This window comes from Gopherus flavomarginatus, chromosome 25 (assembly GCF_025201925.1).
Source record: "Gopherus flavomarginatus isolate rGopFla2 chromosome 25, rGopFla2.mat.asm, whole genome shotgun sequence".
In the NCBI taxonomy this organism is placed as follows: Eukaryota; Metazoa; Chordata; order Testudines; family Testudinidae; genus Gopherus; species Gopherus flavomarginatus.
This window is the reverse complement of record NC_066641.1, coordinates 3535009-3561972: the sequence shown is the minus strand read 5'-3', so window position 1 is coordinate 3561972 and position 26964 is coordinate 3535009. Positions and strand designations below refer to the sequence as shown.

The 26964-nt window shown below is 45.3% G+C and overlaps 1 protein-coding gene across 2 annotated transcripts; it reads right to left on the bottom strand.

Moving 5' to 3' along the window:
- Positions 1-4026: 4026 nt before the first annotated feature.
- On the bottom strand, positions 4027-26204 carry GOSR2 (golgi SNAP receptor complex member 2). 2 transcript variants are annotated; one of them, XM_050935000.1, is made up of 5 exons: positions 26092-26203; positions 22490-22598; positions 13228-13360; positions 7933-8073; positions 4027-4691 (listed from the first exon to the last, which is right to left on the bottom strand). In XM_050935000.1, the coding sequence occupies exons 1-5, from the start codon at positions 26129-26131 to the stop codon at positions 4530-4532; spliced, it is 585 nt and encodes a 194-aa protein (XP_050790957.1). In that variant the 5' UTR covers positions 26132-26203; the 3' UTR covers positions 4027-4529. The 2 variants fall into 2 exon arrangements, with proteins under 2 accessions (XP_050790957.1, XP_050790958.1); XM_050935001.1 differs by lacking the exon at positions 7933-8073 and having other exon boundaries at positions 26092-26204.
- Between the last annotated feature and the right edge of the window lie 760 nt (positions 26205-26964).

Genomic DNA, 26964 nt, shown 5'->3' with positions numbered 1-26964 from the left:
GTGTTCTTAAAATGAACATGTGCTGAGTCATCAGCCGAGACTAACAGAACATGGCAGAATGGGGGTAAAACACAGCCGGAGACATACAATTCTCACCTAAGGCGTCATGAATTTAATTAACATTTTTTAAACAAGCGTCAGCGTGGAAGCATGTCCTCTGGAATGGTGGCTGAAGCATGAAGGGGCATACAAATGTTTAGCATATCTGGCACATAAATACCATGGGAATGCCTTGTTTTTGAGCGAAGTTATGTAACAAAAAAAATCTACATTTGTAAGTTGCACTTTCACGATAAAAAGATTGCACTGTGGTACTTGTATGAGGTGATTGAAAAATACTATTTGCAATAAAATAACAGAGTGAGCGGTGTACACTTTGTATTCTATGTTGTAATTGAAATCAATATATTTGAAAATGTAGAAAAACATCCATATTTACAAAATTTCAATGGGGATTCTATTGTTTAGCAGTGTGATTAAAACTGTGATTAAATCACCATTAAATTTTTTGAGATTAATCGACAGCCCTAAAAATAACCATCCAATCCTCCACATTGTATTGCTTTGCAAAACCTACATTATTCACACACGAGTCACATGAACAAGCGGGATGGCTACCTTTCCTTTTGCTGAGCGGCCAGCGCTGGTCGGAAAGGGGGGCAGCAGGACTTTCTTCAAAAGCAATAAAACTTTCATAACTGGAACATTAGCAAGTCCGTGGAACTGGCTCAGAAGCAAGACGACATTTCTGATTAGACTGAATCCTGGGCAAGGAGGAGGGGAATTCTGCACACAGCACATGTATGATAACCGCTGTTTCAGGCCAGTCCTGGTTTATGTTCTGAGAAGGGCACAGGAGATGGTTGGTAAGAGGGCCAAGTAGCTCAGTGGTTTTGAGCATTGGCCTGCTAAGCCCAGGGTTGTGAGCTCAATCCTTGAGGGGGCCATTTAGCAACTTAGGGCAAAATCTATGAAACAGAACTGAAACTGCCAGCTCTAGAGCAGCCAACATCACTAAAGCTGGCTAGGTAACATTGTTCAAACACAATACAGGAGAGAAAAAGCTTTAGCTATCATTCTCCTCCTTTAGTGACTGCTTAAACAAGCCCTAGGAGGTTCCACAGGTGACTGCTGAAAGAGGAGTGACTAAGGCACCAGGGAACGGAACAGTATTTGCACCCCCAGAAGAAAAAAGGAGATTGACAAGGAGGTAGGCAGTAAGAGGAGCCTGCAGTCCAGTTTTGTTTTTAAAATAAACAGCTACCTGTTGACTTGCAGAGAGCACACTCCAGGTTATGCCTAGAAGAAGGGCATTAGCACCCAGACGACGATGGGGATTTATTGCAGGGATTCTTGCCTCCTCCTCTCCCCCCCCCAAAAAAAGAAGGTCTCTTTAGTAAAATAGAAGGACTCTTAACCAAGCATATTTTGAGGTCAGAGAACTTCTGTTCCACAGGATTTATTTCCACAGCTGCTGCTTCAACCCAAAATAGAACAGAACAGATTAAAACTAAAGTAAAAATGGCATCCTTGTCCATTTCCACTCTCAGCTTCCATCCCAAAGGGCTGGATGGCCGTTGTATATGCAGTTGGACTAAAAAACAGAAAACTGAGCAAGCCAGTGTGTCCGAATGTACAGTAATGATCTAAATGAGAGCAAATGTGTAGCTTGCTGGGGAAGGGTTCTGCCTCGTTCTATGAAGAACGCTGCCATTTAAGGTGCAGCACTGCAAATTCCATGGCCAAATGGTGCCATACAAGCATAAAGTCCATGCACACTCAAGGCTGTAGTTCCCTTTCTACGGACACTTTCTTCTCAGCAACAGACCTGGTTCTGCCAGCACTCAGATCCCAGCAGCCCCACAGAACTTCAGCTCATACGCTGGCAGAAACCTCCCCTGTGATTCTATAGATCTGGCCAGGCTAGCTCTGCCGCAGCCACTTGGCTCCTCTTTCCTCTAAGGCTGAAGGACACTCCGGGAAGGGCTGAACCAATTTTTCATTTTCTCGGCTGCTCGGAAGTTTTCCTGATTTGATAACATTTTTCAGGTACAATTTCATCTGCTAGAGCAGATGAAAGAGAGGACTAGAAATCTAGAGTGCTCACAAGCATAAACAACCCTTGAGAAGCATGGAGCCTTCCGACATATACAGCTCCGGGACTGTGGGTTTTTTTCACCTTCCTCTGTGGGATGGATAGCCTAATGGGATCATCTGGGCACGTCTCACCTATCAATTCCCTGCCATTGCAGGGGCATCGGTGGCACCTCAGTTTCTTCTGTTTTCCGTCTGGGGCACGCAATGGTTCAGTCTCTCCCCACTGAAATCATTTAGTCAACTCATTAAGCTCAATACAGGATGAAATGTAATAGCCTGTGAAATACAGCACGTCAGACTAGATCCCTGCTGGGGTAGTTCGTACTTTAGTTCAGCCCGTTTTCTTGCCCACAGTAACTAGACATTTAAGTTTAGATGAAAAATGTACCCCTCTTCTCCAATTTTCAACAGGTTACCTACTGCTGCAGTGTACAGAATGCAATGCACAGAAATACACCCACTGCATTGGGGGAGAGGAATGTTGTGATTATTGGTGATTTGTTTTGGTTATTTTAACAAGATACCGTTGCACCAGTTACAGAACACTGAACTGGTTCCCAGAAAGACACAAAACGTGTGTACATTATGATAGCTCGGCACCATGATGACCAGACACCTGGAAATCCGGGAATGCTTTAGACTTCTACAGGAAGCTGGGGGCAGGAGCGCCAGTGAAGGTTGTTTAAAGTGGACTTCTCCCAAGTTCCAGAGAGAACTATTCTGTGATAGAAACCTGTCCACTGGAGGGGAAAAAATGGTGATGTTACAATGAGACACAGTTTTCCTTACTCCACATTTAAAAGCAGGTAAAGTTCTGTGCCTAAGAAGTCATCATGTCTCATTCAGCTGTTTCCTCTAACTCTCCTTCAGGTGCAAAGATGCTTTTCAGAGTTGACAGGCAGCAGGGGTGTATAAAGGATAACTCTTCCTCCAAGGCTGCGGGACAGGAATTTCCTTTAATTTCTGGGCAGAAAGCTTTAGGAACGCCACTTTTCCCCTTTTCTCCACCCAAGTGGCTGTAAGTTTGAGGTGCGCTGCACTGGTTCCATCCATCCATCTCTGTGATGTGTTGTGTGAGGTGCATGTTATTAGCCAGGATGGATAGGGATAGTATCTGTAGCCTCTGTTTGCCAGAAGCTGGGAATGGGCGACAGGGATGGATCACTTGGTGATTCCCTGTTCTGTTCACTCCCTCTGCGGTACCTGGCACTGGCCACTGTTGAAAGACAGAATACTGGGCTAGATGGACCTTTCTGACCCAGTATGGCTGTTCTTATCCCAATGCTAAAAACACCTGTCCCAGACAGGAACTGGCCAGGCTGCATTTCAATTTCCTTCTGGAAACCTTGTCAAAGTACCAGCTACAGAGCTCCAACAGGGAGGGAGACAAACCAGCTTGCCAGGACAGACTGGCCGTGCAAGCAAACAAAGTCTTATGGTTTTTTGAGGTTGGACCTGTCAGAGAGACGACTCGGATGAAGCACAGAACTTCTTCTACATATACAAATCTACCAAGGTATATCCCTGCTCCCCAGCTGAAAGCAAGGGGATGAGAGAGCAGTTCCTAAAAGGTGGTAGGAAGAGGAAGAAATGTGGAGGTTAAACTAGACCTTTAAAAGCATTCTACTGAACAGTATTTCTCTGCTTCTGGGGTGAAGCACTCAGCATTCACTGGGAAAAGTCAGCCTGGGAAAGGCCTTTCAAAGACATGCAGGAGGTGTGGGAATGGACTCAGAAAGAAGGGATCAGCAGCAGCAGCCGCCGAGCTTGAGGCAGGAAGAGCCACGTTGGGTTAAAACTGTCTTTACCCTAACAAAGGAACTTGGCAGCGGCTGCGGTGATCCTGCCCGTCCCTGTGAGAGCTACGCCCCACCTCTGCAGAGGGGTCAGTTTCCATGTGGGGACCACTGAATTCACACTGCACCCCTCTCCATGCGTGTATGCTCTGCAGGGCAGGCCTCTGTAGGGTTTTGTTACTTTCCTCACAAGGCTTCTGCATGTGGAAAATAACAATGAGAAAACCCCAGCACAGGGAAGGTACATCACATTTTTCCTTACAGTTCTTAACTCCTCCATCCCCTCTCCACTCCCCCCCACCCCCAATAAAAAAAACGAGGTTATCACAACCATTCCTAGTAGAGCTGATCAAAAATATTCATTGCATCCGGCTCCTGTGTAACTAGAGTCTGCAGTATACAGGCAACAGGCTAACCACATTAAAGGCTGGGCTCCTAGTTCCAATTATGGCATCCTCAGCCACATTTGCTCCCCTCTGCATGGCCCATATGTGATTACATCTGAGTGTCACTTGGCACACACTGCAGTTTACGGAGCAGGACTAACCCAAAGGTCACAAAGAACTAAGCAGTACATTTGGGGAGGGCAGTCTGTCTTCATCCAAATGGTTCTCTCCTCTAGCTCGAATTATCAGCTCACGTCAGGTACTGCACCACAAGGAACATGATCACGCAGCTCAAGAGCATTCCGCCGATCATGAAGTATTTGTCCTGGAAAGCCCGCTTCTCAATCAGTCGCATCACTGTGTTCGATAAGCCCAGCATGTTGGCAACATCTAGGATTTTTTTGTGCGTGCCCTGAGAGTGACAAGGAGTTAAAAAAAAAAAAAAAAAAAAAAAAGGCCAAACCATTAGCTTTGTGTCCCAGCACTTCTCATACCACGTTAAGGATGTTTTAGCTCTGGAGACGTGCTGGCCTATTTGATCTCCACACAGGAGATGGAGCTCCCCACTGACCAACAATTCTCACCACTCAAGAGGGAGTAGGACACCTGGGAATCAACTGAGATAGAAAACACACAAAAATCAAGAACAGGAGTGAGATCAAAGGTCCAGAATGAAGGATCCAGAAGGGGACATCACACTTAAGATCTCAGACAGTGTCTGCTACTCCAAGAAGATGTTAAGGGAACCATGTCAGGGAACTTCTGGGGGGTGACCCAGATACACGATCTAACAAATATACGCAAGATTTTACAGTCAGATATGCCTCTCTCATCCAGCTTCTTCCTCCTAGACTGATGGATGGCCAATGCCAGGAGGTTGACAAGGTCTCAAGACTTGTGGGGCCATTGATAAGGAGTGTAAAAATGAAAAGGTTTTGTGAGAAATGCACCCAGAATCTCAATAAGAGGATCTGGAGGAGACAGAAGAGGGCCTGCAACCTGGTGCCCCATGCCTGGCATGTCCCATGGACTCCCTCTTGCTGCTAAAGGGGGTTGGTCTCAGCAAGCTGATCTAATTAACAAGGCAGTGTATTTAAGGGAAATGCGCATATCTCCCTCCATTCCTGCTGCCTTGCAGAGTGAGAGAATTAACCCTTGAGGGCTCAGCCAATTGCTAGTTCATCATTTAGCAGTAAGGGAAATATCCCACCCTCTGACTCCTCCACCTCAATCAAGCTTCACAATCATCATCACTATGTACCAGTATTAAATTGTTTGTTTAAAACTGTGTGTCTGTGTGTGTGTCTGTGTGGTGAAAAAAAATTTCCCTAGAACCTAACCCCCTCATTTACATTAATTCTTATGGGGAAATTGGATTTGTTTAACATCGTTTCGCTTAAAGTCGTATTTTTCAGGAACCTAACTACAACATTAAGTGAGGAGTTACTGTAAACTGCTCCCTAGCACTTTCACCCTTTGCAAATTTGAGATGTGGCACTTCCTCAGCTGGTAAGCACATTATGGCTAGACTCTTTCAAAGCCAGGATGGGAACTTTCAAGGTTTGGCCACGAAACCAGTCTTATTTACAGGTGAGAGTGCAAGAATTCAGGACTAATAAAAAAGTTTAGTACCGATACCCTGAGTCCTTTCGTCTGCCAGAGAAAAAGCCTAGTATAGCTAGCAGCAAACGTGAGCCTTCCCAACATGTTTCTGTGTCAATATGCCTCAGTCCTGGAGAGAGCATGTCTCTCAGGGTGAGAAAGCTATATCACCATGGCTCATTCAGTTCTTGGTAGGGTGACCAGATTACAGGGACAATCCCGATTTTTGGGTCTCTCTCTTATATAAGTTCCTATTACCCCCCACCCATCTCGATTTTTCACACTTGCTGTCTGGTTACTCTAGTTCTTGGTTTATCTGAGCAGAATGCCAGCAAGAGGGACAATTCATGACAAAGTCTGATGGTGTTTTTGGTGATGTGAACACTTGTTTCCTGGAAATCAGAGAGACCATGAGCACTGCACAGCCATGAGATGGTAACAATTTTAGGTTCTTACTGACCTGGGCTGGATGTAACTCAGTGATGTACAGGTGAATGGTAATTCAATAGACAGCCTGAGGAACACAGTCCCCCAAAAGGAAGCAATGTCAAAACATTTAAGAAGGCAATTAAACAATTCTCCCCACATTCAGCTCGGACTTTTGAAAGCTGTCACAATATAACAAGTTTGTAAGTGTAAAAGCTTAAATTGTTAACCCAGAAATGCTGAGTTAACCCATGTTGATGCCTTCTGGATTCAAATGACATTTGTGCGCCCCCCCACTCTGCACTAGCCCAGGTTCCTCTGGTCATTCATAGAATATCACGATTGGAAGGGACCTCAGGGGGGGTCATCTAGTCCAACCCCCTGCTCAAAGCAGGATCAATTCCCAACTAAATCATCCCAGCCAGGGCTTTGTCAAGCCTGACCTTAAACTCTTAAGGAAGGAGATTCCACCACCTCCCTAGGTAACCCATTCTCTCTCATGTCCCATAAAAGAGTTAATTCTGTATCTTTGAGCTGCTGTCACATTTGAACAGAGCCTGAAACAATCTTTAAAATAAGAGCAAAATGCCCTACTGATCAAAGGACATCAAGAGATATGGCCCCTTTCAATACAGAAATTCAGACAGGAATAGACTGTTTACATGTGCTGGCTCTTTGAGACAGCATCTTTATCGGATAACTCAAAAAAAAAAAAAGACAATTACTTTACAGAAACCTTAATATAAGTAGCTCAAAGATCTTTCCAGACATCAAGGCCTGGTCTACACTTAAAACATATACCAGATTAGCTATGTTGATTGGGGGGGTGGGTGTTTTTTTGGTTTTTGTTTTTTAAACCACCAAACATAGCTATGCCAGAATAAGTTATAACATAGACGCACTTATGCACCTCTACCCCGATATAACGCTGTCCTCAGGTGCCAAAATGTTTTACCGTGTTATAGGTGAAACCGTGTTATATCGAACTTGCTTTGATCCGCTGGAGTGCGCAGCCCCGCCTCCCCGGAGCACTGCTTTACTGCGATATATCCAAATTCGTGTTATATCGGGTCTCGTTATATCGGGGTAGAGGTGTATTGGCATAAAAGTGCTTTTGCTGATATAGCTTATGTCTCTCAGGGAACTGGTATAAAAGCTACACGGGCAAATAAACTGCATCTATACTAGAAGGGTTTACTGCTATAGCTATACCAGCAAACCTTTTCTGGTATAGACAAGGCCTTAGTCTCAGAATCCATCTATAAGGTATGCATTATTTCCCCCATTTTACAAATGGGTAGACAAGATAGAAAGAGAAAGTGACTTGATCAACGCCCCATAGTGAGTCAACAGCACAGCTTCAGAACAGCACCCAGGGGCCTGATTCCCAGTGTCCTATCCTGCTAAGGCATCCTAGCTCAAAAAGTTGTTTTAAGTTATTGTCTGTTACCGCCTAAAACAAATTTCGAGGATTCGAACTTGCAGGTTAGTTGAAGTGCAGGACTGCTGTTGCCCCACACTTTGAACCTGAAGTGCTGGGTTTAAACAAACCAAGGGGTGTCTATTAGGCCTGGTCACCATAAATGAAGAAACTTGGGGTCTTTTTGGTAAAAGGGATGCCCCACCTTTAGTGTCATTCTCTGGTCCCTCAGCCCATGCAGGATGCTGGTCCCACTGCCAATAAGATCATCCATGCCACGATGGGCATTCTGGAGGGATTCATTAAACTGTAATGTTTCGTCGATCGGTATGGTGGTGTCAGAGTCCTGTGGGGAAATGCAGTTTCTTGGTTACCTCTCCAGCTTGCTGAGTCACGCTCCTCCCCCCGCCAACCCCCTAGGCGACTGTTTGAACCAGAATGGACAGGCAAAAAATCAGCAGGGTGTGGGGGAAAATCTTGGGGGAAGTTGTTTTGTTTTGAAGAGAATGAACTATAGAAATACGATGGCATCGACACTAGGAAACTGGTTCAGATGAGCCTAAGCTGACAATGCTTGAGGGAAGCATTGTCCAAAGAGATCAGAGTCGGTCTAACTCTGCTCTCTGACCAAAAGGGAGCAGAACTAGGCTAAAGCAGTGCTTTTGAAACCTCCACTTTAAGGCCATGTAGAGTAGGGCACTACAATAAGGAGCACTGAATTTACCACTAAGAGCAGAAAGGGGATTTACAAGGGAGTCACTTTATCATGGTCTGTAAGTATCCACAGAGGGAGGATTTCTGATAGCAGAGGGCTCTTTAAAAAAAACAAAGGCATAAGACGTAAGGGCTGAAAACTGAAGCTGACATTCCGTCTAGAACAGGGGTGGGCAAACTATGGCCCGCAGGCTACATCTGGCCTGCTAGCCATTTTAATCTGGCCCTCGAGTTCCTGCTGGAGAGCCGAGTCTGGGGCTTGCCCCGCTCCGGTGCTTCAGCCAGGGAGCAGGGTCAGGGACTGCTCAGAGCGGCTTCACACACTGCCCTGCCTCAAACACCGCCCCTGCAGCTCCCATTGCCCAGGAACCGCAGCCAATGGGAGCTGCAGGGGTGGCGCCTTTAGACAGGGCAGTGCATAGCAAAGCTGCCTGGCCACACCTCCGTGTAGGAGCCGGAGAGGGAACATGCTGCTGCTTCTGCGAGCTGCTTGAGGTAAGTACTGCCTGGAGCCTGCACCCGAGACAACCCCCATGCCCCACCCCAGGCCTGATCCCCCTCCCACTCTCTGAACCCCACAGTCCCAGCCCAGAGCACCCTCCTACACACCCCAAACCCCTCATCCCCAGCCCTACCCCAGTCTACACCCCCAGCCGGAGCTCTCACCACCCCCAATCCCCTCCTGCACTCTGAATTCCTCATTTTTGGCCCCACCCCAGAGCCTGCACCCCCAGCTGGAGCCCTCACTTCCTTCCCACACCCCAACCCCAATTTCATGAGCATTCATGGTCCGCCATACACTTTCTGAACCCAGATGTGGTCCTTGGGCCAAAAGGTTTGTCTACCCCTGGTCTAGAACAAAGGCACAATTTTTTTTAACAGCAACAATAATTAACCATTGGAACACACTGCTCTAGGACTCATCAATTAAGTCTGAGCTAGAACATCTCTTTCAGCAAGAAACATCCAACCAGAAAGTTCTGGGCTTGACACAAGAATATCCTGGTGAAATTATAGGGCCTGTGGTGGGAAAGGTCAGAGTAGGTGATCACAACGGTTCCTTCTGACCCTTAAAAAATACATAAAAAAAAAAAAAATCTATGAATCCTATCTTCTCTGGACATAAGGCAGATTAAAAACAAGCCAGGAAATAGGCAGTGAGCCATGAGAGAGATCATGCACTCTCATCCTGTTTTATAAACAGTATCCCTCGTCACAGTTAGGGTGACCAGACAGCAAGTGTGAAAAATCGGGATGGGGGGTAATAGGAGCCTATATAAGAAAAAGACCCAAAAATCGGGTCTGTCCCTATAAAATCGGGACATCTGGTCACCCTAGGCACAGTAAAAAGTGGGTAGGGGAAGACTGTTTCAGCTGCTTCCTTGTCCTCTGAATGGCAACAGCATCACCCCTTTTTACTCTAATGGGAAGTGTAACATGTGAGAATTAAATAACAACATGGACCCCTGAGAATGCCATATGGCTTTACTGTGTAGGCTTGTGGCATCGCACTTTTCCAGAGCGGATTCTGATGATTATCACAGTGATACACTGATATGGTGCTGAGGGTGCTTTAAACATGTTTATCATCTGACCACACCTTTCTTCTGGCTATTAAAAAAAACCAATATCCAGAAAAAGGGAGTTTAAATTTCAACTGAGGTTCCCTTCAGTCAATGGAGAGGGAATTTGGGAGTTCAGAATATTTGAAAAGCAGGGCCGTTGGTAGCAAAGGCATCCCTTATACCAAGGTTTTATTAGACACTGGACTTCAATGAAGTGTTCATGGCTTTGAAGAAAGAGTCCAACTGCAAATCGCTCAGTGATCAGTCTCATGGATTGTCATTATTCCATGAGTCCATAACGCTTCAGAGCAAAATGACCTCAATTTCCAATGCAAGAAATTTTTCAGGCTACCTTTATACATCACAAATCACCAAGAAGAGGGCATAAGCCTAATTTTTTCTTCTTTCATTAGGACAACAGCATACTGCTAATACTATAAAATCATGTTATTTCTACAGGATGGCGCAGTAGACGCTTTAACATAAAGATGAAATTTAAATATCTGTGAATCAAACAGAAGGTCCCAAACAATATTATAGTTTTCAATAGTACCATTTTCCATCCTAAAGAGGTTGATTCAGTTTGGTTATATACACCTCTACACCTATATAACGCTGTCCCCAAGAGCCAAAAAATCTTACCGCGTTATAGGTGAAACCACATTATATCGAACTTGCTTTGATTCGCCAGAGTGTGCACCCGGAGCACTGCTTTACCACGTTGTATCCAAATTCGTGTTATATTGTGTCGCGTTATATCGGGGTAGAGGTGTACTTATCTCACACATTTTTGCTTAACACAACTGCGTAAGATAACAGAAAAATGCAGAATTATATCGATCATAAGCTATCAAATTTTCAGGGACTTTAGAGTCCCAAAGGGTAAGTGCTATGGCAGCAGCTGAAGCAAAAATTGTATCTATTTGTGAATTAACGAGACAGGCCAGAGCTTTAAAAGTGACACCTTGAATTTCCTTTTTTAAAATGTGTTGTTAAAAGTCTCACTGAACATGTAACTGAAAAAGTTTAGAGGAAAATGACCTCTCCATATTCCAGTTTACATTTTGCATCTGACAGCCCTTGTACAGATAGTGTTATGTTACTCTGTCAGTTTTCGCTTCTGTGGATTTTTCACAAAACCAAGGAGATAAAAAATCAGTGTTAGGAAAATGCACTTGTAAAGATACAAGAATCTGCAGGGGAACTCAATGGAACTCATAGCCCCCCCAAAACTGTCACTTTTAAAAACAGACTACATTACACGTTGGTATTCTTCAATGGGACAACCATCTATAACTTTGGGGTGGCCAATCAAAAAGCTAAATCCTCGAGAGGTGCATTTACATTGGCCTTGGCACAACTGTCATGAAAATTTAACGGCTGGCCTAGGTTTTGCTTGACCTCCCTTTCAATAGTGAATGAGGACAAGAAAACCAACTGTATTTTATTTGTCTGAAAAAGGTTACTGGCCCTGGGCTAGAAGGAGCAGAAAACTGGAAGCTTGACCTATGTTGCTCAGAGCAGAATTTCTCTGTGTTAACATGGTGGTAGAGTCTCCCCATGTAGCAGCGAAGAACTAAACTGTATTTAACGTTTAAATGCAGCATTTGAGACTCTAAAGGGCAGCTGCTATCTTGTAAGAAAGTTACGCTTATGGCAGAGGGAGGTTGGGGACCCCAGAGTCAAACTTAAGCCTGTTTCCACCTAATTCTTGTTTGAATCAGAAAAGTTCTGCACTAAAGCTACACAGAAAGGCTCTTGCAACTGCACCATCTTACCCCAGACAGATGAGCAATAACTGGCAGTCCCTGGCACGGAGGTGAGTAAAATGCTGTTAAATGATACCACTTGCCAACCACACTGCAACTCAAACGCTGTTCTTAAAGGACATTCCGAAGCCTATCTGCGTGGTTGCTGTGGAGGGTTAACGTAAACTCTCATATTCCTGAGCTGGAAATAACCTGTACGTTTTTAACAGGGAGGGTTATTAATCATGGGAACAATTTACCAAGGTTTATGGTGGGTTCTCCATCATTGGAAACTTTCAAATGAAGGCTGGACAATTTTCTAAACGATTTGCTCTAGTTCAGATACGAATTATTTTGGGAAAGCTCTATGGCTCATGTTATGCAAGAGGTCAGGTAAGATCACAGTGATCCCCACTACAAAAAGCACAACAGGGGTGCTTCTTTCTAGAGAAATTCTCTCTCTTTTGTGCTTGCCGTTTAACACTTTTCGCTTTGCTTTTAAAATATTGCCCTACATCCAAACCCAGAGTTTTCCTTTTCTACCTTCACAAACATTTGTGTCATCTCGCAGCAGACACTTTATGGCAGAGGTGGGCAAACTTTTTGGCTCAAGGGCCACATCTGGGAATAAAAATTGTATGGTGGGCCATGAACGCTCACAAAATTGGGGTTCGGGTGTGGGAGAGGGTGCAGGCTCTGGTTGGGGGTGTGGGCTCTGGGATGGGTTCAGAAACGAGGAGTTCAGGGTGCGGAGGGGGCTCTGGGCTGGGGAGTGCGGTGCAGGGGTGGGGGGGTGGAGGTCCTGGCTGGGGATGCGGGCTCTAGGGTGGGGCTGAGGTGTGTGGGGTGCGGGAGGGTGCTCTGGGCTGGGATTGAGGGGTTTTGAGGGCGGGAGGGGGGATCAGGACTGGGACAGGTGGTTGGGGTGCGGGGAAAGGCTCGAGGGTGCAGGCTCCAGACGGCACTTACTTCAAGCTCCTACCTATGTGGAGGTGCAGCCAGACGGCTCTGCACGCTGCCCCATCTGCAGGCACTGCCCCTGCAGCTCCCGGGCAATGGGAGCTGCGGGGGAGACACTTGTGGTGAGGGCAGCATGCAGAGTGGAGCCCCCGTCTGCTGGTACATGTAGGAGCCAGAGGGGGGCCATGCTGCTGCTTCTAGGAGCTGAATGGAATGGCCCCTGACCCTGCTTCCTGGCTGGAGCGCCGGAGCAGGACCATGCTGTTGCTTCTGGAAGCCGCGTGAAATGGCCCGACTCTGCTCCTCGGCTGAAGCGCCAGAGCGGGGCAAACCCCATACCCCGCTCCCCAGCAGGAGCTCGGGGGCCGGATTAAAACAGCCTGCGGGCCGTAGTTTGCCCACACTTGCTTTATGGTCTAATCCCGTATCCTCCACTCCATCTCCTCCCCAAACCTTGATATAAAGGAGGCTTAATGTTTGGCTGCCCCCGGTTGTAGAACAAAGGATATTTACATTAGCAGTGAAAGTGCGTGCCAGGAGCTCCTCTCGCTGTTTCTCCTGTTGCTCTCGACTGTAACGACGATGCTGGAAATTCCTCAGTGCTGACTGCAGGTGCTGGACATCATATTTCAGCTGGTCAACTCGGCTAGAAAGAATCAATGAGAGAAAGACAATAACCCCAAGGAAAATTCACTGACAAAAAACATTGTTAATGCAGAGTAAAAGTTACCCAGCGGTGTCTCATGCCCTTCCAGAATATCAAACTCAGCAAACGTGAAAACCAAGAAATACAGTCTGCTTAAGTGACACACCCACCCAACCTACACTCTGCCCTCTTTGAGCAATGCTTCAATATGCTCCTAACACATACTTGGACGCTGCCTTTGCACTGTATTAAACAGGAGCTGCCTACACCTGCTCTACACACTGCTAAATTTTACACTTCCAACCTTTTTACAATCTCTTCATTTTTATGTGCATGACACCATCTAACACGATAGATACTTTCACTTGCCCTTCACTAGAACTCCAGACCACACTCATCTCCCATCTCAATAGCAAGACCACCCCCTGCCCTGCTATTGACACCCATAAGAATGGTCACACTGGGTCAGACCAAAGGTCCATCTATCCCAGTGTCCTGTCTTCCGACAGTGGCCAATGCCAGGTGCCCCAGTGGGAATGAACAGAACAGGCAAACATCGAGTGATCCATCCTCTGTCGCCCATTCCCAGCTTCTGGCAAACAGAAGCTAGGGACATCATCCCTGCCCATCCTGGCTAATAGCCATTGATGGACCTATCCTCCATGAATTTATCTAATTCTTTTTTGAACCCTATTGTAGTCTTGGCCTTCACAGCATCCTCTGGCAAAGAGTTCCACAGGTTGACTGTGTGTTGTGTGAAGAAAAACTTCCTTTTGTTTGTTTTAAACCTGCTGCCCATTAATTTCATTTGGTGACTCCTAGTTCTTGTCTTATGAAAAAGAGTAAATAACACTTCCTTATTTAATTTCTCCACACAAGTCATGAGTTTATAGACCTCTATCTTACCCCTCCTAGCCCCCCTTAGTTGTCTCTTTTCCAAGCTGAAAAGTTCCAGTCTTATTAATCTCTCCTCATACCGAAACTGTTCCATATCCCTAATAATTTTTGTTGCTCTTTTCTGAACCTTTTCCAATTCCAATATATCTTTTTTGAGATGGGGCAATCATATCTGCAAGCAGAATTCAAGATGTAGGCGTACCGGGAGGCCAACAATCAATTGGGTGCAGAACCACAGACATGCCACTTTTACAAGATGCTGCATACCATACTTGGCAGAGACCCCCACAACGACCCCACAAACCACCATGGCTATCTCCAAGGAGCTCAAGTCACAGGCCCCAGCTGCAAACAGCAAGGAAGTGGACAAGGAAGAGGAGTATGGGAGACAGGTAACCAGGGGATCCAGCTGAGAGCGAGCCAGGACCTGTTTTTGACTCCATGGAAGTCCAGCCAATCAGGCACAGGCAAGCCCAATGCAGGGGAAGAAACATCAGGTAAGTTTGTAAATAAAATTTCCATTGCAGGGATGGCACCCCCAAATTAGCAGGACACAGATTTCAACTTTTCATTAACTTAACTCACGCCAGCAGAGGTAGCGGTACAACAAACAGAGGGAGTGTTGCTAACTGCTTGTCATTCCCCTGCAGAGTTCAGCAGCAGGAACCCACGCAGAACACTTTGTTTATGGACACAGGGATGTCCCTTTGAATCCTTCTGAGAGGGGGAGGGATAGCTCAGTGGTTTGAGCATTGGCCTGCTAAACCCAGGGTTGTGAGTTCAATCCTTGAGAGGGCCATTTAGGGATCTGGGACAAAAATCTGTCTGGGGATTGGCCCTGCTTTGAGCAGGGGGTTGGACTAGATGACCTCCTGAGGTCCCTTCCAACCCTGATATTCTTTGATCTCAATGAAACTTCCCTGGAGGTACTCTAGAAACCTTTTGGGAGAGGATTGAAGGGAGGGCTACCTTATTTCTTCTTCTGCAATAGGACACTTTCTATGCCAGGCGGCAAGAACTTCGGCAGGCACCACTGCTATAAACAAACTAGTGGCATACAAGCCTAGGCAGCTTCAGGATGCCAGCAGCAGCTGTGCTGCCTCTACCTTGGTTACTCTCAGGAGTGAGATATCAGCTACAATCACCAGCGCCTGTGGAACATGGTGCCAGTATTCAGTACCATTGCCCTACATTCATGCAACCGAGCAATTTCCTCCTCTGTTTCTGGCAGATCATACTCACCATAACTTGAGTTGAGAGTGGGTCCAAAGCAGAAGTGTCAATATTCTAGCCTTGTTTTACACTTTTGGGGAGCAAGTGAAGGGGGGGATTTCTGAATCTTCCATTCCTACTATCCTGACTATTCCTTTTATGTATACAGACTATACCTGTTTGGTGACGTTCTCCTCCTAATACAGCATGGCAAGAAAATCCTGCAGCCTTGAAGGGGACTCTCTTCATGATGGGTGATCACTCATTACCGAGTATGATCATCTTCCATGGGAGTTATGGGTCCTCAGATGGCTAATAAGGCCAGTCCTTGAACCACAAGTTCTATTGCAATGAGGGCAGATGTTTTCAGGCTCAGCAGGAGGCTGATGACCATGACTGAAGCCAGTCTCTCCTTCCTCCTGTGCCTCTTGTCCTCTTCAGCTTGTTGGCGAGCAAGTTCAAAATGCCAGGGACCATCACGTAGGATTTCATTTCATTTTAAGCGATACTGGGCAAGTGTCTCCCAAGTGTCAATGTCAATATTGCACTTTTTTAGGTTGTCCTTCCCTAAGTCCTTATAATGCTTCTGTTGCCCACTCACGTTACGGTACCCTTCTTTCGGCTGAGAGAACAGGACCTGTTTTGGGAGACGATGATCTGGCATCCAGACAACATGACGAGTTCAGCGGAACTGCTGATGGATGATCATTGCCTCGATCCTGATGGTCTTTGCCTCTTCCAGGACACTAATATTGGTGCGCCTGACTTCCCATTTGATCTTCAGAATCTTACGAAGGCAGCATTCATGGTGCCTCTCAAGGACTTTGAAGTGGTGTCTATAGGTTGTCCAAGTTTCGGACCCATACAACAGAGTTGGGAGAATAACGGTTGATAAACAAGAAGCTTGGTGTCTGTTCGAATGTTGTCATCTTCAAAAACTCTGAGCCGTAAACGAGAAAAATCTACACTGGCACAGCTCAGGTGATGTTGAATTTCTGCATCGATATCTGCCTTGGATGAAAGATGACTTCTAAGGTAGAAGAAATGACTGACGTTCTCCAGTGCCACTCCATTAATTTTGATAGATGGGGCATGTAATACCTCATTTGGGGAGGGTTGATAAAGCACTTTAGTCTTCTTGATATTAAGAGTGAGACCAAGACATGCGTAAGCATTGGCAAACACATTCAAGACAGTCTGAAGATCTTTCTCAGAGTGGGCAAAGACTGCGTTGTCATCAGCATACTGAAGTCCCACAATAGATGATGTGGAGTTCTTACTCTTGGCTTTCAGCCTGCTAAGCCTGAACAGCCTTCCATCCATTCTGTAAATGATTTCAACGCCAGCTGTAAACTTCCCAGCAACTAGGTGAAGAACGACAGTAATAAAAATTGAAAACATGGTTGGAGCGATGATATAGCCCTGTTTGACTCCTGTTTGTACTTTGAAAGGTTCACTCTGAGAACCAGTGCTGCTCAGAACAGTCGTTTTCATGTATTTCTCAGGACATCCAATCGTACAGAGTACAGTCCAGAGGGCACAACAATTCACTGAAACAAAGGCTTTAGTTAGATCAATAAAAGTCATGTATAGCGGTTGGTTTTGCTCCCAACACTTTTCCTGCAGCTGCTGTGCTGTGAAAATCATATCCACAGTTCCATGACATGGTTGGAAACCATGTGTCACTCCAGTAAAATTTCTTCTGACAAGGGCAGAAGGCAAGTTGCAAGGATCCATGCCAGAACTTTGCCTGCAATGGCTAGGAGGGAGATACCCTCTTCAAGAAAGGGGATAAAGCGAATTGTGGCAATTATCATGGTGACAATCAGGGCATCCCTCCTTTCACTGGGTATCTCCTCCTTTATCCAGATTTTAAGGATAAGCAGGTAAAGCTGCCGAATTAGCTCTGGTCCACCGTCTTTAAAGATTTCAGTGGGGATCCCATCTAGACCTGCTGCCTTGTTGTTCTTCATCTGCTTGGTGGCATCGTGTACCTCATACAAATTAGGAGGGTCTCCGCGCTCATCCCGAAATGGTCGTTGAGGGATTTGCTCAAGAACTTCATCTGCAACCACAGAATTACAGTTAAGGAGATATTCAAAATGTTCTTTTCAGTGAGAATTGATGGCTTTGTTGTCCTCCAGAAGTATGGTTCCATCCTTAGAGCAAAGAGGATTCATACCATAGCAAATTGGCCCATAAACAGCCTTGGTGGCACTAAAGAAACCACATGTATTGTGGATGTCCACGAGATGTTGGAGTTCTTGCACTTTCTCAGTCCACCATTTGTTCTTGAGTTGTTCCCTCTCCATGGGTCACCACTTTATAGTGGTGGAGAGGCTTGCATGTCTCAATGACCCTGAGAGCCATGCTGCCTGGAGTCATGTACTCCCTTAGGGATACCCATGGCAGAACGGTCAAGGATGAGGTTCCAGATGAAGTGTGATCCAAGAAGACCCTAACAGCAGAGCAGACGGAGGATAACCGCACAATGGAGGTGATACTGTTGTGTAATGTTACAATGGCTGTGAAGGTGGATGAAGGCTGCAGAAAATAGAGGATCTCCAATCGTCATGGTGCCCGTGCCATTGGTTTCAAGTCCTCTATCTGTCAAGGGTAGCGTGGTGACTGTTGTGCACCAGTCTCCCCACTTTAAAAGAAGTCCCGCACAGGCATCTTCCAGTTTTTGGAAAAAATAATATTGCACAAGTCAAAAGTCAGGGAGGCAATCAGCAAGTGGTGATGGGAACAGGACAGTGACATCCAGAAGTTCCTAGTTACAGATCAACACACAGGCGGTGGGTGTGATACAGTCATCTTGCTCGAGGATTGAGATGCGCTGAGCATCTCGGCAGCTGCACCCATGACTGAGCAGTCCTTTTTAGGATCCACCCTGCTCACCTTACATGGGAAGGGGGTTAGAAAAGGTACCCTGAAAATAGTCTTGCCTCTATTTTTCCTGGCTGGATAGCCGCATCCAGCAGGATCACCACCTTAGCAGTCGAAAATGTAAGAAACTCTTCAACTTTGGAACTTGGAATGAATGTAATATAATATATGGAGTTATACCTATCTCATAGAACTGGAAGGGGCCCTGAAAGGTCATTGAGTCCCGCACCCTGCCTTCACTAGCAGGACCAAGTACTGATTTTGCCCCAGGCCCCTAAGTAGCCCCCTCAAGGATTGAACTCACAACCCTGGGTTTAGCAGGCCAATGCTCAAACCACTGAGCTATCTCTCCCCCCACAATGGACAACTCAAACAGAGTGACGTACAGCCATTACTGCTCGTGAATTGAGTCAGTTTAACATTGATATTACTGCTTTGTCTGAAACGAGAAGAGTTGATGAAGGACAGGTGAGGGAGGAGAAAGGAGGATACACCTATTTCTGAAGGGGAAAAACCTATAGATGAACCCTGATTGCATGGAGTGGGCTTTGCTATAAAGCACAAGCTCGTAAGGTGTCTCTCCGAGGTACTAGTTGGCATCAATGAGTGGTTTATGACATGCAGATTGAGCTCACCAAAAATCAACAGGCAACTATTGTTAGCGCCTGTGCACCAACACTGGATGCCGATGAGAATGTAAAGGAAGATTTTTATTCTCAGTTGGAAACCATTTTATCGGAGACCTACAGAAGACAAGATCATCCTTCTGGGGGATTTCAATGCATATGTGGGACGAGACTCAGACCTGTGGAAGGGAACAATCGGGAAAGAAGGAGTTGGCAAAAACAATTCAAATGGAATTCTACTCCTGACCAAGTGCGCTGACATGAACTTATTTACGAACACTCTCTTCCGACAAAAGGAAAAGTTCAAAACATCTTGGTGACGCCCACGGTCAAAGCACTGGAATCTCCTCGACTACATTATAGTTCGTGCCTGAGATCATAGTGACGTACTTCTCACAAGAGCAATGACAAGTGCTGATGATTGTTGGACTGATCATAGCCTTATTCGATCCACAATGAAAATTAAGATTGCTCCCAAATGGAGGCCGCAAAACAAGCAGGTCAGGTGTAAGTTGAAGAGTCAAGATTTGATGGACCCTATTAAGCGTGACCACTTCCAAGCAGTCTTAGAAGAAAAGCTCTCATCAGAGTTTCTGCAAGAAATTGAGGAACACTGGAGCCAGTTGAGAGCAGTAATCATCAATGCCTGTCAGGAAACCATAGGCTACCAAACCAGAAAACATCAGGACTGGTTTGATGAGAATGATGCTGAAATTGAGCAATGCATTAATGAGAAAAGAATAGCATTTCGTGCTTGGCAGAATGACATAAATTGTAATATAAATATAGAAGCCCATGCCAAGGCGAGGGCAGAAGTCCAGTGTAAAACCAGAGAACTCTCTTCATATAAGTGGAATGACTGACCTAGATAAGGAGAAAAAAGGAGGATGGTGAGAGGACATGTTCTGCAAGACCCTCCCAACTGGTGCTGTATCAGATCTTGACAGAGGGCCTGGAGGGTGAATATGGCAGACCGTACAGAGAAGGAAAGACCAGGCAGAGGAAAGGCTCAGGAAAAGGAGAGTGAGATGCACTAGAACATAATGGAGCTTTTCCATCAGCAAACTCGGATGCTGCAGATTCTTATGGATCTCCAGGTTCAACAACCCTGGGCTCGAATGCCATTGCAGTCGTGTCAAACTGCGGCATTGCGCCTCCCTACACCCACCCTCAGCATCCTACATGGCCTCAGGGCCAGCACACCAACCCCTGCCTCTCCACCCCAGGGGAAATCCTGGACAACCACAGCTTCAAACACATCAGCTGTCGCTCCCACCGGTCAGCATATGTGTAGCTACATTTCATTTTCAGCTTTCTGCCAAGGGTTGGGTTCAAATTACTATGCCTGGATGTTGCTAAGATTCAACAGCTGTAACGTGCCCCCTTGAAGCCCTTAGGTCCTATAAATCCTGGCTGGCTAGCAAACCTTGTGGGTATTCTGTCTGCAAATGCACAGCATAATTCATCTGGCTCACAAGCATTAGGAATGCACCTATCTAGACAACTTAACTTTTTAATGCAGTTTTCAGTTTTGTCCCCTCAAAGTTGGAGTGGGTGCCATACACTAGCTGGGGTAAATGTCAACCGAGACCATTTCAGCCCCAATCAGAACCTCTGTGTGATCCCTGTGGCTGTGCAAAAAAGTTAGTAGATGCTGTCAGCCTTAAGAAATCCTATTTTGTCCTGGAGCTGTATCTTGGGAACCTCTTGCTCAAACCCCCTCAAATTTGGGTCACTAATCCTACCCTGCTCCTCAGTGAGGCACACCAAATTTCAGCGCATTATGAGTAAGCATGTGGATTTTATAATACTTAAGAGTCAACCTTTAAACAGAAAAGAGTTCTCAACCTTAACTATAGCAGAGCAGACATTCCACTATAATGCAAAAGGAAGCAACCAGGAAACCTTTCTTGGTCTTCAATTTGTGAATGGATATTAAAAATTCACTATGATCAGGGTTAAAAACAGTATTTTGTACTTATCCAGAACATTATAGAACAAATTAATGAAGTCTCAACACCCAAGAATTATAATACCTGCGGTGCCTCAGTTGTGCAGCAAAACAGAGAAGTGATTTAGACATGGTCAGTGACAAAATCAGAAGTAGACTCCTGACTGCCTCAGGCATGCTCCCTGACTAGACTGCCTCCAGACTAGCAGTTAAAAGCTAATTTCAGATAGATTTTTGAAGGTAGGAATTGAACAGTTTTTCTTGTTTACTTCTTGGCCCATGATTCCAGATGCATCATTTCACCATTAGTGAAATGGAACAGGGTTCTGAAAATGCCTTTTATTAAAGCCCTCTGCCTAAGGTCAGGATTTTCAAAGTTCCCTACACGTTGAAGAGCAGCACTGGAGTGAAGTGTGAGGCAAGGTTTATAGAACAAATTTTCTGACTAGAATCAGACATGAGATATGCTTCTCATTACCATTGTATGAGCAGAAAATTGAGAACAAGAGCTACTCTTTCAAATTAAAAACTTGAGAGACTACAAATCACAGCAAAACCACCTAATCAACATCATATACAAGAAAAAACCACCCGATAACACATTCAGCCAGCAAATCGGACTGAAAATCAACCATGTACCATCACCAGTACAGACAGCGGATCACGTTCTCACCCAGGGAGGAGGGATAGCTTGAGTGGGGAGGGATAACTCAGTGGTTTGAGCATTGGCCTGCTAAACCCAGGGTTGCGAGTTCAATCTTTGAGGAGCCATTTGGGGGTTGGTCCTGCTTTGAGCAGGGGGTTGGACTAGATGATCTCTTGAGGTCCCTTCCAACCCTAATAATCTATGATTCCATGTAGAAACAAACATTCACATACTCAGGCAGCAGCAGCAGCCAGGATGCTGGAACAAACTAGGACATCAGACACAGAATCAATAAAGCCAGGAACATCTTTAGGGGCTTAAATGCAGTCTGGAAATGATCAAAATACAACACCAAAACCAAACTCAAGATTTATCAGAACTGCTTACTTTCAACATTACTTTATAGTGCAGAATATTGGAGAATGACAAAATATGACATGTCCAAACTGTCTTCATTCCATACAACCTGCCTCAGAAAAATCCTCCGTATCTTCTGGCTCAGAACAATCTCAAACCACGACCATTCACACAGTGCAGCCAAGTAGATCTGAGCACCATCGGTACCAGAAGGCACTGGAGATGGATTGGCCATGTGGTTTGGATGGAAACTGATTCTACCACCAGAACAGGAAACAGATGGATACCTGAAGGCAAGTGAAAATGAGGCCACCTAAAACAATGTGGTGAAGAGCTGTAGAAGCTGAGCTGAAAAACCTGGGGCACAGCTGGTGAACTATTGAAAGGCTTGCCAAAAACAGACAGGAGTGGGCAAGCTTCATTGCTGCCCTAAACGCCAGAGGCACAATGGGCACTATAACTATAAGACAGAGATAAGGAGGTTCAATAATGCAAAGTTGAGATCCTCTACTGAAAGATGCTAGGGAAGGCAAAGGAAAGCGCACACTTACAGTTTGGCATTCTGCCGTTTGTTGGCAGGTTCTTTGCTGGACAGGATCTCCAGGCGTTCCAGGTTGCTGAATATCCTGTCTATTCTTGCCTGAATCTCATTTTCTACCACTGTAAGAAAAAAAGAGGAACAAGTTGTTGGAAGAGACTAAATATACAATGCATTGTCTCTTAAGGAACTGGAGACACATTAGTCCAGATTTTGAAAGATATTTAGGTGCCTAACTCCCTAACCCTAACTCACTGAAAACAATCAGAGTTCAACATCTAGATAACTTTAAAAATCTGGTCCATTGTATACTACAGCCTCAAAACAGCCAAAATTAAACAGCATGCTAAGGCAAAGAAAATGAGCCTGCATGTTTGGCTCAGTGACCCCTGTGTCAATTGTTCAATAAAATGTGCACTTCTGTGGCACCTCCCACCCAAGGATCTTAAAGACTCAGACCATTCCTGCAAGATAGGTTAGTTAACCTAATATCGAATTTTACAAAAGCAGAAAAGGGAGACCTGCCAAAGAGTACACAGAGAGAGTGGAGAATAAGACCCAGATCTTTCAGCGTCCAGACCTGCTCTTCAGCCAAAAGACCAGCACTGCCCTTACGAATTCCTCAAGTTCACAAGAATGTGTGCTGTATGCCTCACTGGATTTATGGAGCAGTGTATTTACTGTTTTACAAATACAAAAATCCTGGCCCCACAATCTAATTTAATTATATAATTACTGGTGTAATGATGATACAACTATCATTTAAAAAAATAGCAACAAACCCTGGATTTTCCCCTCCTCCACAAACTTAGAATAGATTAAATTCTGAAAAGCAAACAGGGACCTGAATTTGCGTAACTTCTCCTGAGAACAAGTTCTCAAGTACAAGTTTGTATGTTTGTGCGCGCTCACCTGCAGAGGCAAAAATCAACTCTATATATTTATTTTTGGAATCTGTAACACCAGTGTAATAGTCAGGAAATTCACCTCCATCATCAAGATGTAAGGGAAGAGGCTTTTGGCAGCTAAGTTTACAACTTATAAGGCCAGAAGAGACGTATGTGATCATCTAGCCTGACCTCTTGTATAACACAGGACATAGGAATTCCTTGAATTAATTCCTTAAATTGAGACTACTAGGAAGAAGGCTTAGGTCCAGGGCTTCTGTGGTAGATCTCTCTGAAATGCTTCCAATTCACATGTGGGTTCAGCTAGGCAAACGGAATTACAGATCTCAGTGCACGATTGAGACGATGATGTAGAGAAAAGGGGTTTCAATTTCCTAGGCTGAGGGTGCTTCTGGGGAAAGGAGACAACTATACATTTAGGAATGGGGCCCCTCCTTTAATCAAAATGGAAGCAGACAGTGGCACACAAAATAAAGACCCTGTTGACTGAGGTTTAAACTAGCAGCCAGAGGAAAGCTGACAGGGGCCAAGGAGCACACACGTCAGACAGACATCCGTCTAGGATAGGGTTAATTGTGAATCTAATAAAGGGTTGGACACAAAAAACAAAACTGACCTAGAGCAGGGGCAGCAAAAGAACACAAACTTCTGAAACCCACTGATGTCACAGATTAATAAAAAGAGGCACTTGGGCAACAAGAACTATAAATGTTCCTTATAGAAACGAGAGCCGCTTAAAACCAAAGGCAGGCAATGCCTCACAGCAGATAAGGACTCTGACGTTACGGAAGCCTTGTGGAACTACAAAAATCAATGGGATACTATGAAACCCGGGAGAGCTACAAGTCTTCTGAGGATGCTCAGGGCCATGCAGAGCTTCCTGTTCCTTCCATAGCCCATGGAGGCAGGGAATGAATTAATAGATTTACTGATTCCAAGGCCAGAAGGGACCATCATGACCATCCAACCCTCCCTTCTCCCCCTTTCAGGCAGTAGAATTTTTCCAATAAAATGGATTGAAACATATTTTTGGAAGATATCTGATCTCATTTTAAGGACTTCAAGTGATGGTGAGTTCACCACCTCCACTGGTAAGCTGTTCTCATGTTTAACCTTCCTCACAGCTAGGAAACTGCATCTTAGTTCAAGGCTGAATTTGTCTAACTTTCAACGTCCAGCCATTGTTTCTTGTTCTGCCTTTGCCTGCAAGGCTGAACACCCCTCCCGCAAGCACCGCCAAGTCATTGCTTTTGTCCATGTGTCAGTGCCTAAACACAGCGAGCAAGTCATCTCTCAACCTCCTTTTTGATAAACTGAGTAAGTTGAGTTCCTTAAACCTCATATTGTAAGGCTCATTTTCCAGCATCTGGATCACTTTTGTGGGGCTGCTCTGAACTCTCTAACATTTCCACATCCTTCTTGCAACGTGGACACCAGACCTGGACAGAGTATTCCAGTAGCGGTTTTACCAAAGCTGTGTAGAGGGGCAGAATCACGTTCCTATTTCTACTTGATATTCCTCTTTTGAATACATCCAAGGATCATCTCAGCACTTTTTGCCATAGCACTGCACTGAGAGCTCCTGCTGAGGTGATTGTCTAATGACCCCCAAGCCCTTCTCTTAGTCTGCTTCTCCCAACTTGTAAGTATAACCTACATTCTTTGTTCCCAGGTATACAGCTCGGGTTTGACTATGTTCAAATGCACTGTGATAGATTGTGACCATTTAAGCTGGTGATTCAGATCACTCTGTGCTCTTTACTCTGTGTCATATACAACCTTTACCAACTGAGGAAGGTAAGACAGTACTGACAAACTAAGTTATTTCTTTGCATCAATCTTACCAGCACACATTAGGGAGATACACCTGGATCTTTTCTGGTAATAAAGATGAAGTACTATGAGAGACTGAGATGTAATAACAAGAGGGCTGGAAAAGTCTGGTAATTTAAAAAGCAATAAATTACCAGGCCCACAAGGTACATCCAAGTGTTTTAAAGGAGTCCTAGTATGATGTGGTTGAGCTGCTACCAAAAATAGGTACTCATATAGTAGAGGATTGGAGGGTAGCAAACATTGTACCTATATTTTAAAAAGGCAGTAGAGATGATTTCAGTATGGATGATCTCCTGAGGGAATTCTGTGCCACTGCACATGCACAGAAACCACTTCTCCCGCAGATGTTTTTCTCTCCACAGAAAATACATTGACAGAGACATTGCAGTTACACTTTCTGCCCACCAGAGAGTGCTGTGGTGCCAGAACAGAGGGCAGCCAGCTCACCAGCCACAGCAAACAGCTACCTGTTCCTCACTGTGCCCTGCCGGCGGGAGGCCAGACAGAGTGGGGCACACAGGGTTGCTGGGGGGGGGGGGGGGCGGAAGGGTCACACAGACTGGAGTTCAGAAGGGCTACTGAGAGGGACAGACTAGGGCAGAGGCCACATGGGGACTGTGTCTTTTTCTGACCCACCCTTCGGAAAGCCTTGGCTTTATTTAAATCCAACATTAAAATGAACTGAGTAATTAGATTTTAGTTTTGTGATGTGGACCGTTGTTTCATTCCCAGGAGGCAAAGACTGAACTCCTTTCATAAAGAACAGCTAATGGAATCCTAAACATCTGAGTTTAAATGCTAATAGGAAACACGACCCAAGACCATTAGATCACACCAACAGTTGAGTTGCCGGATTTAGTTGTTAACTTACAGTGTACTGACTGCTTGTCGGAGGTCTCAAGATGCCCCATGTAAGACTGAACCTCATGGACTTGCCTATCAAAGGAAGAGAGGGAAGAAATGGGAATTAGAGTCAATCAACAGCTATTGAATCAGGAAAGATTTTTTTTTTCAGTACAAACAAGTGGCAGACTTGAAATACTAAACATATAGCGTAATGTAACATTCAGAACTAGTAACCATTCAGAAAGGGAACCAGATTTCCATATTCTAATGCAAACACCATACAGCATTTCCTAAGAATGTGAGGGCATAAAGACCTTAAGTGTCAAGAAGCCAAAGTTCCCTCTCAATATGTACCTGCCATTGCAGTATTTAAGGTGTAAAGACCAGAGTAAAAATCCAATTGAATTGACAAAGGTTTTTCTGAATGTTTTCTCAAAGTTAATAGAGCAGGGATCAGCAATCTTTGGTATGCGGCCTGGGCCGGTTTGTTTATCTGCCGCGTCTGCAGGTTCAGCTGATCGCAGCTCCCACTGGACGTGGTTCGCTGTCCCAGGCCAATGGGGCCTGCAGGAAGCAGTGGCCAGCACATTCCTTGGCCTGCGCTGCTCCCCACAGCCCCCATTGGCCTGCGACGGCGAACCACGGTCAGTGGGAGCTGCGATCGGCCAAACCTGCAGACGTGGCAGGTAAACAAACTGGCCCGGCCCGGCCTGCCAGGGGGCTTACCCTGGCGGGCCAAAGGTTGCCGATCCCTGTAACAGAGTAACACGAGACCCCATTCAGATTCCACTCACTTTATATATTCCATAAAGTGAGCCAATACAGTTACCTTGTATGTGTCAAGAACCACATCCAAAACAAACAATGTGAGTGGTATGGTGGGAACCACTAATTCTGC

What these genes read in the sequence shown, in the direction of transcription:
- GOSR2 (XM_050935000.1), bottom strand. Translation starts at nt 26,131, where the DNA reads ATGGGGCATCTTGAGACCTCCGACAAGCAGTCAGTACACT. An exon ending in CACGCACTTTCACTGCTAAT is followed by an intron (nt 8,074 to 13,227) that starts GTAAATATCCTT and finishes ATTTCCCCACAG; the next exon opens with GACTCTGACACCACCATACC. An exon ending in ACCAGAGAATGACACTAAAG is followed by an intron (nt 4,692 to 7,932) that starts GTGGGGCATCCC and finishes TGTCACTCTCAG; the next exon opens with GGCACGCACAAAAAAATCCT.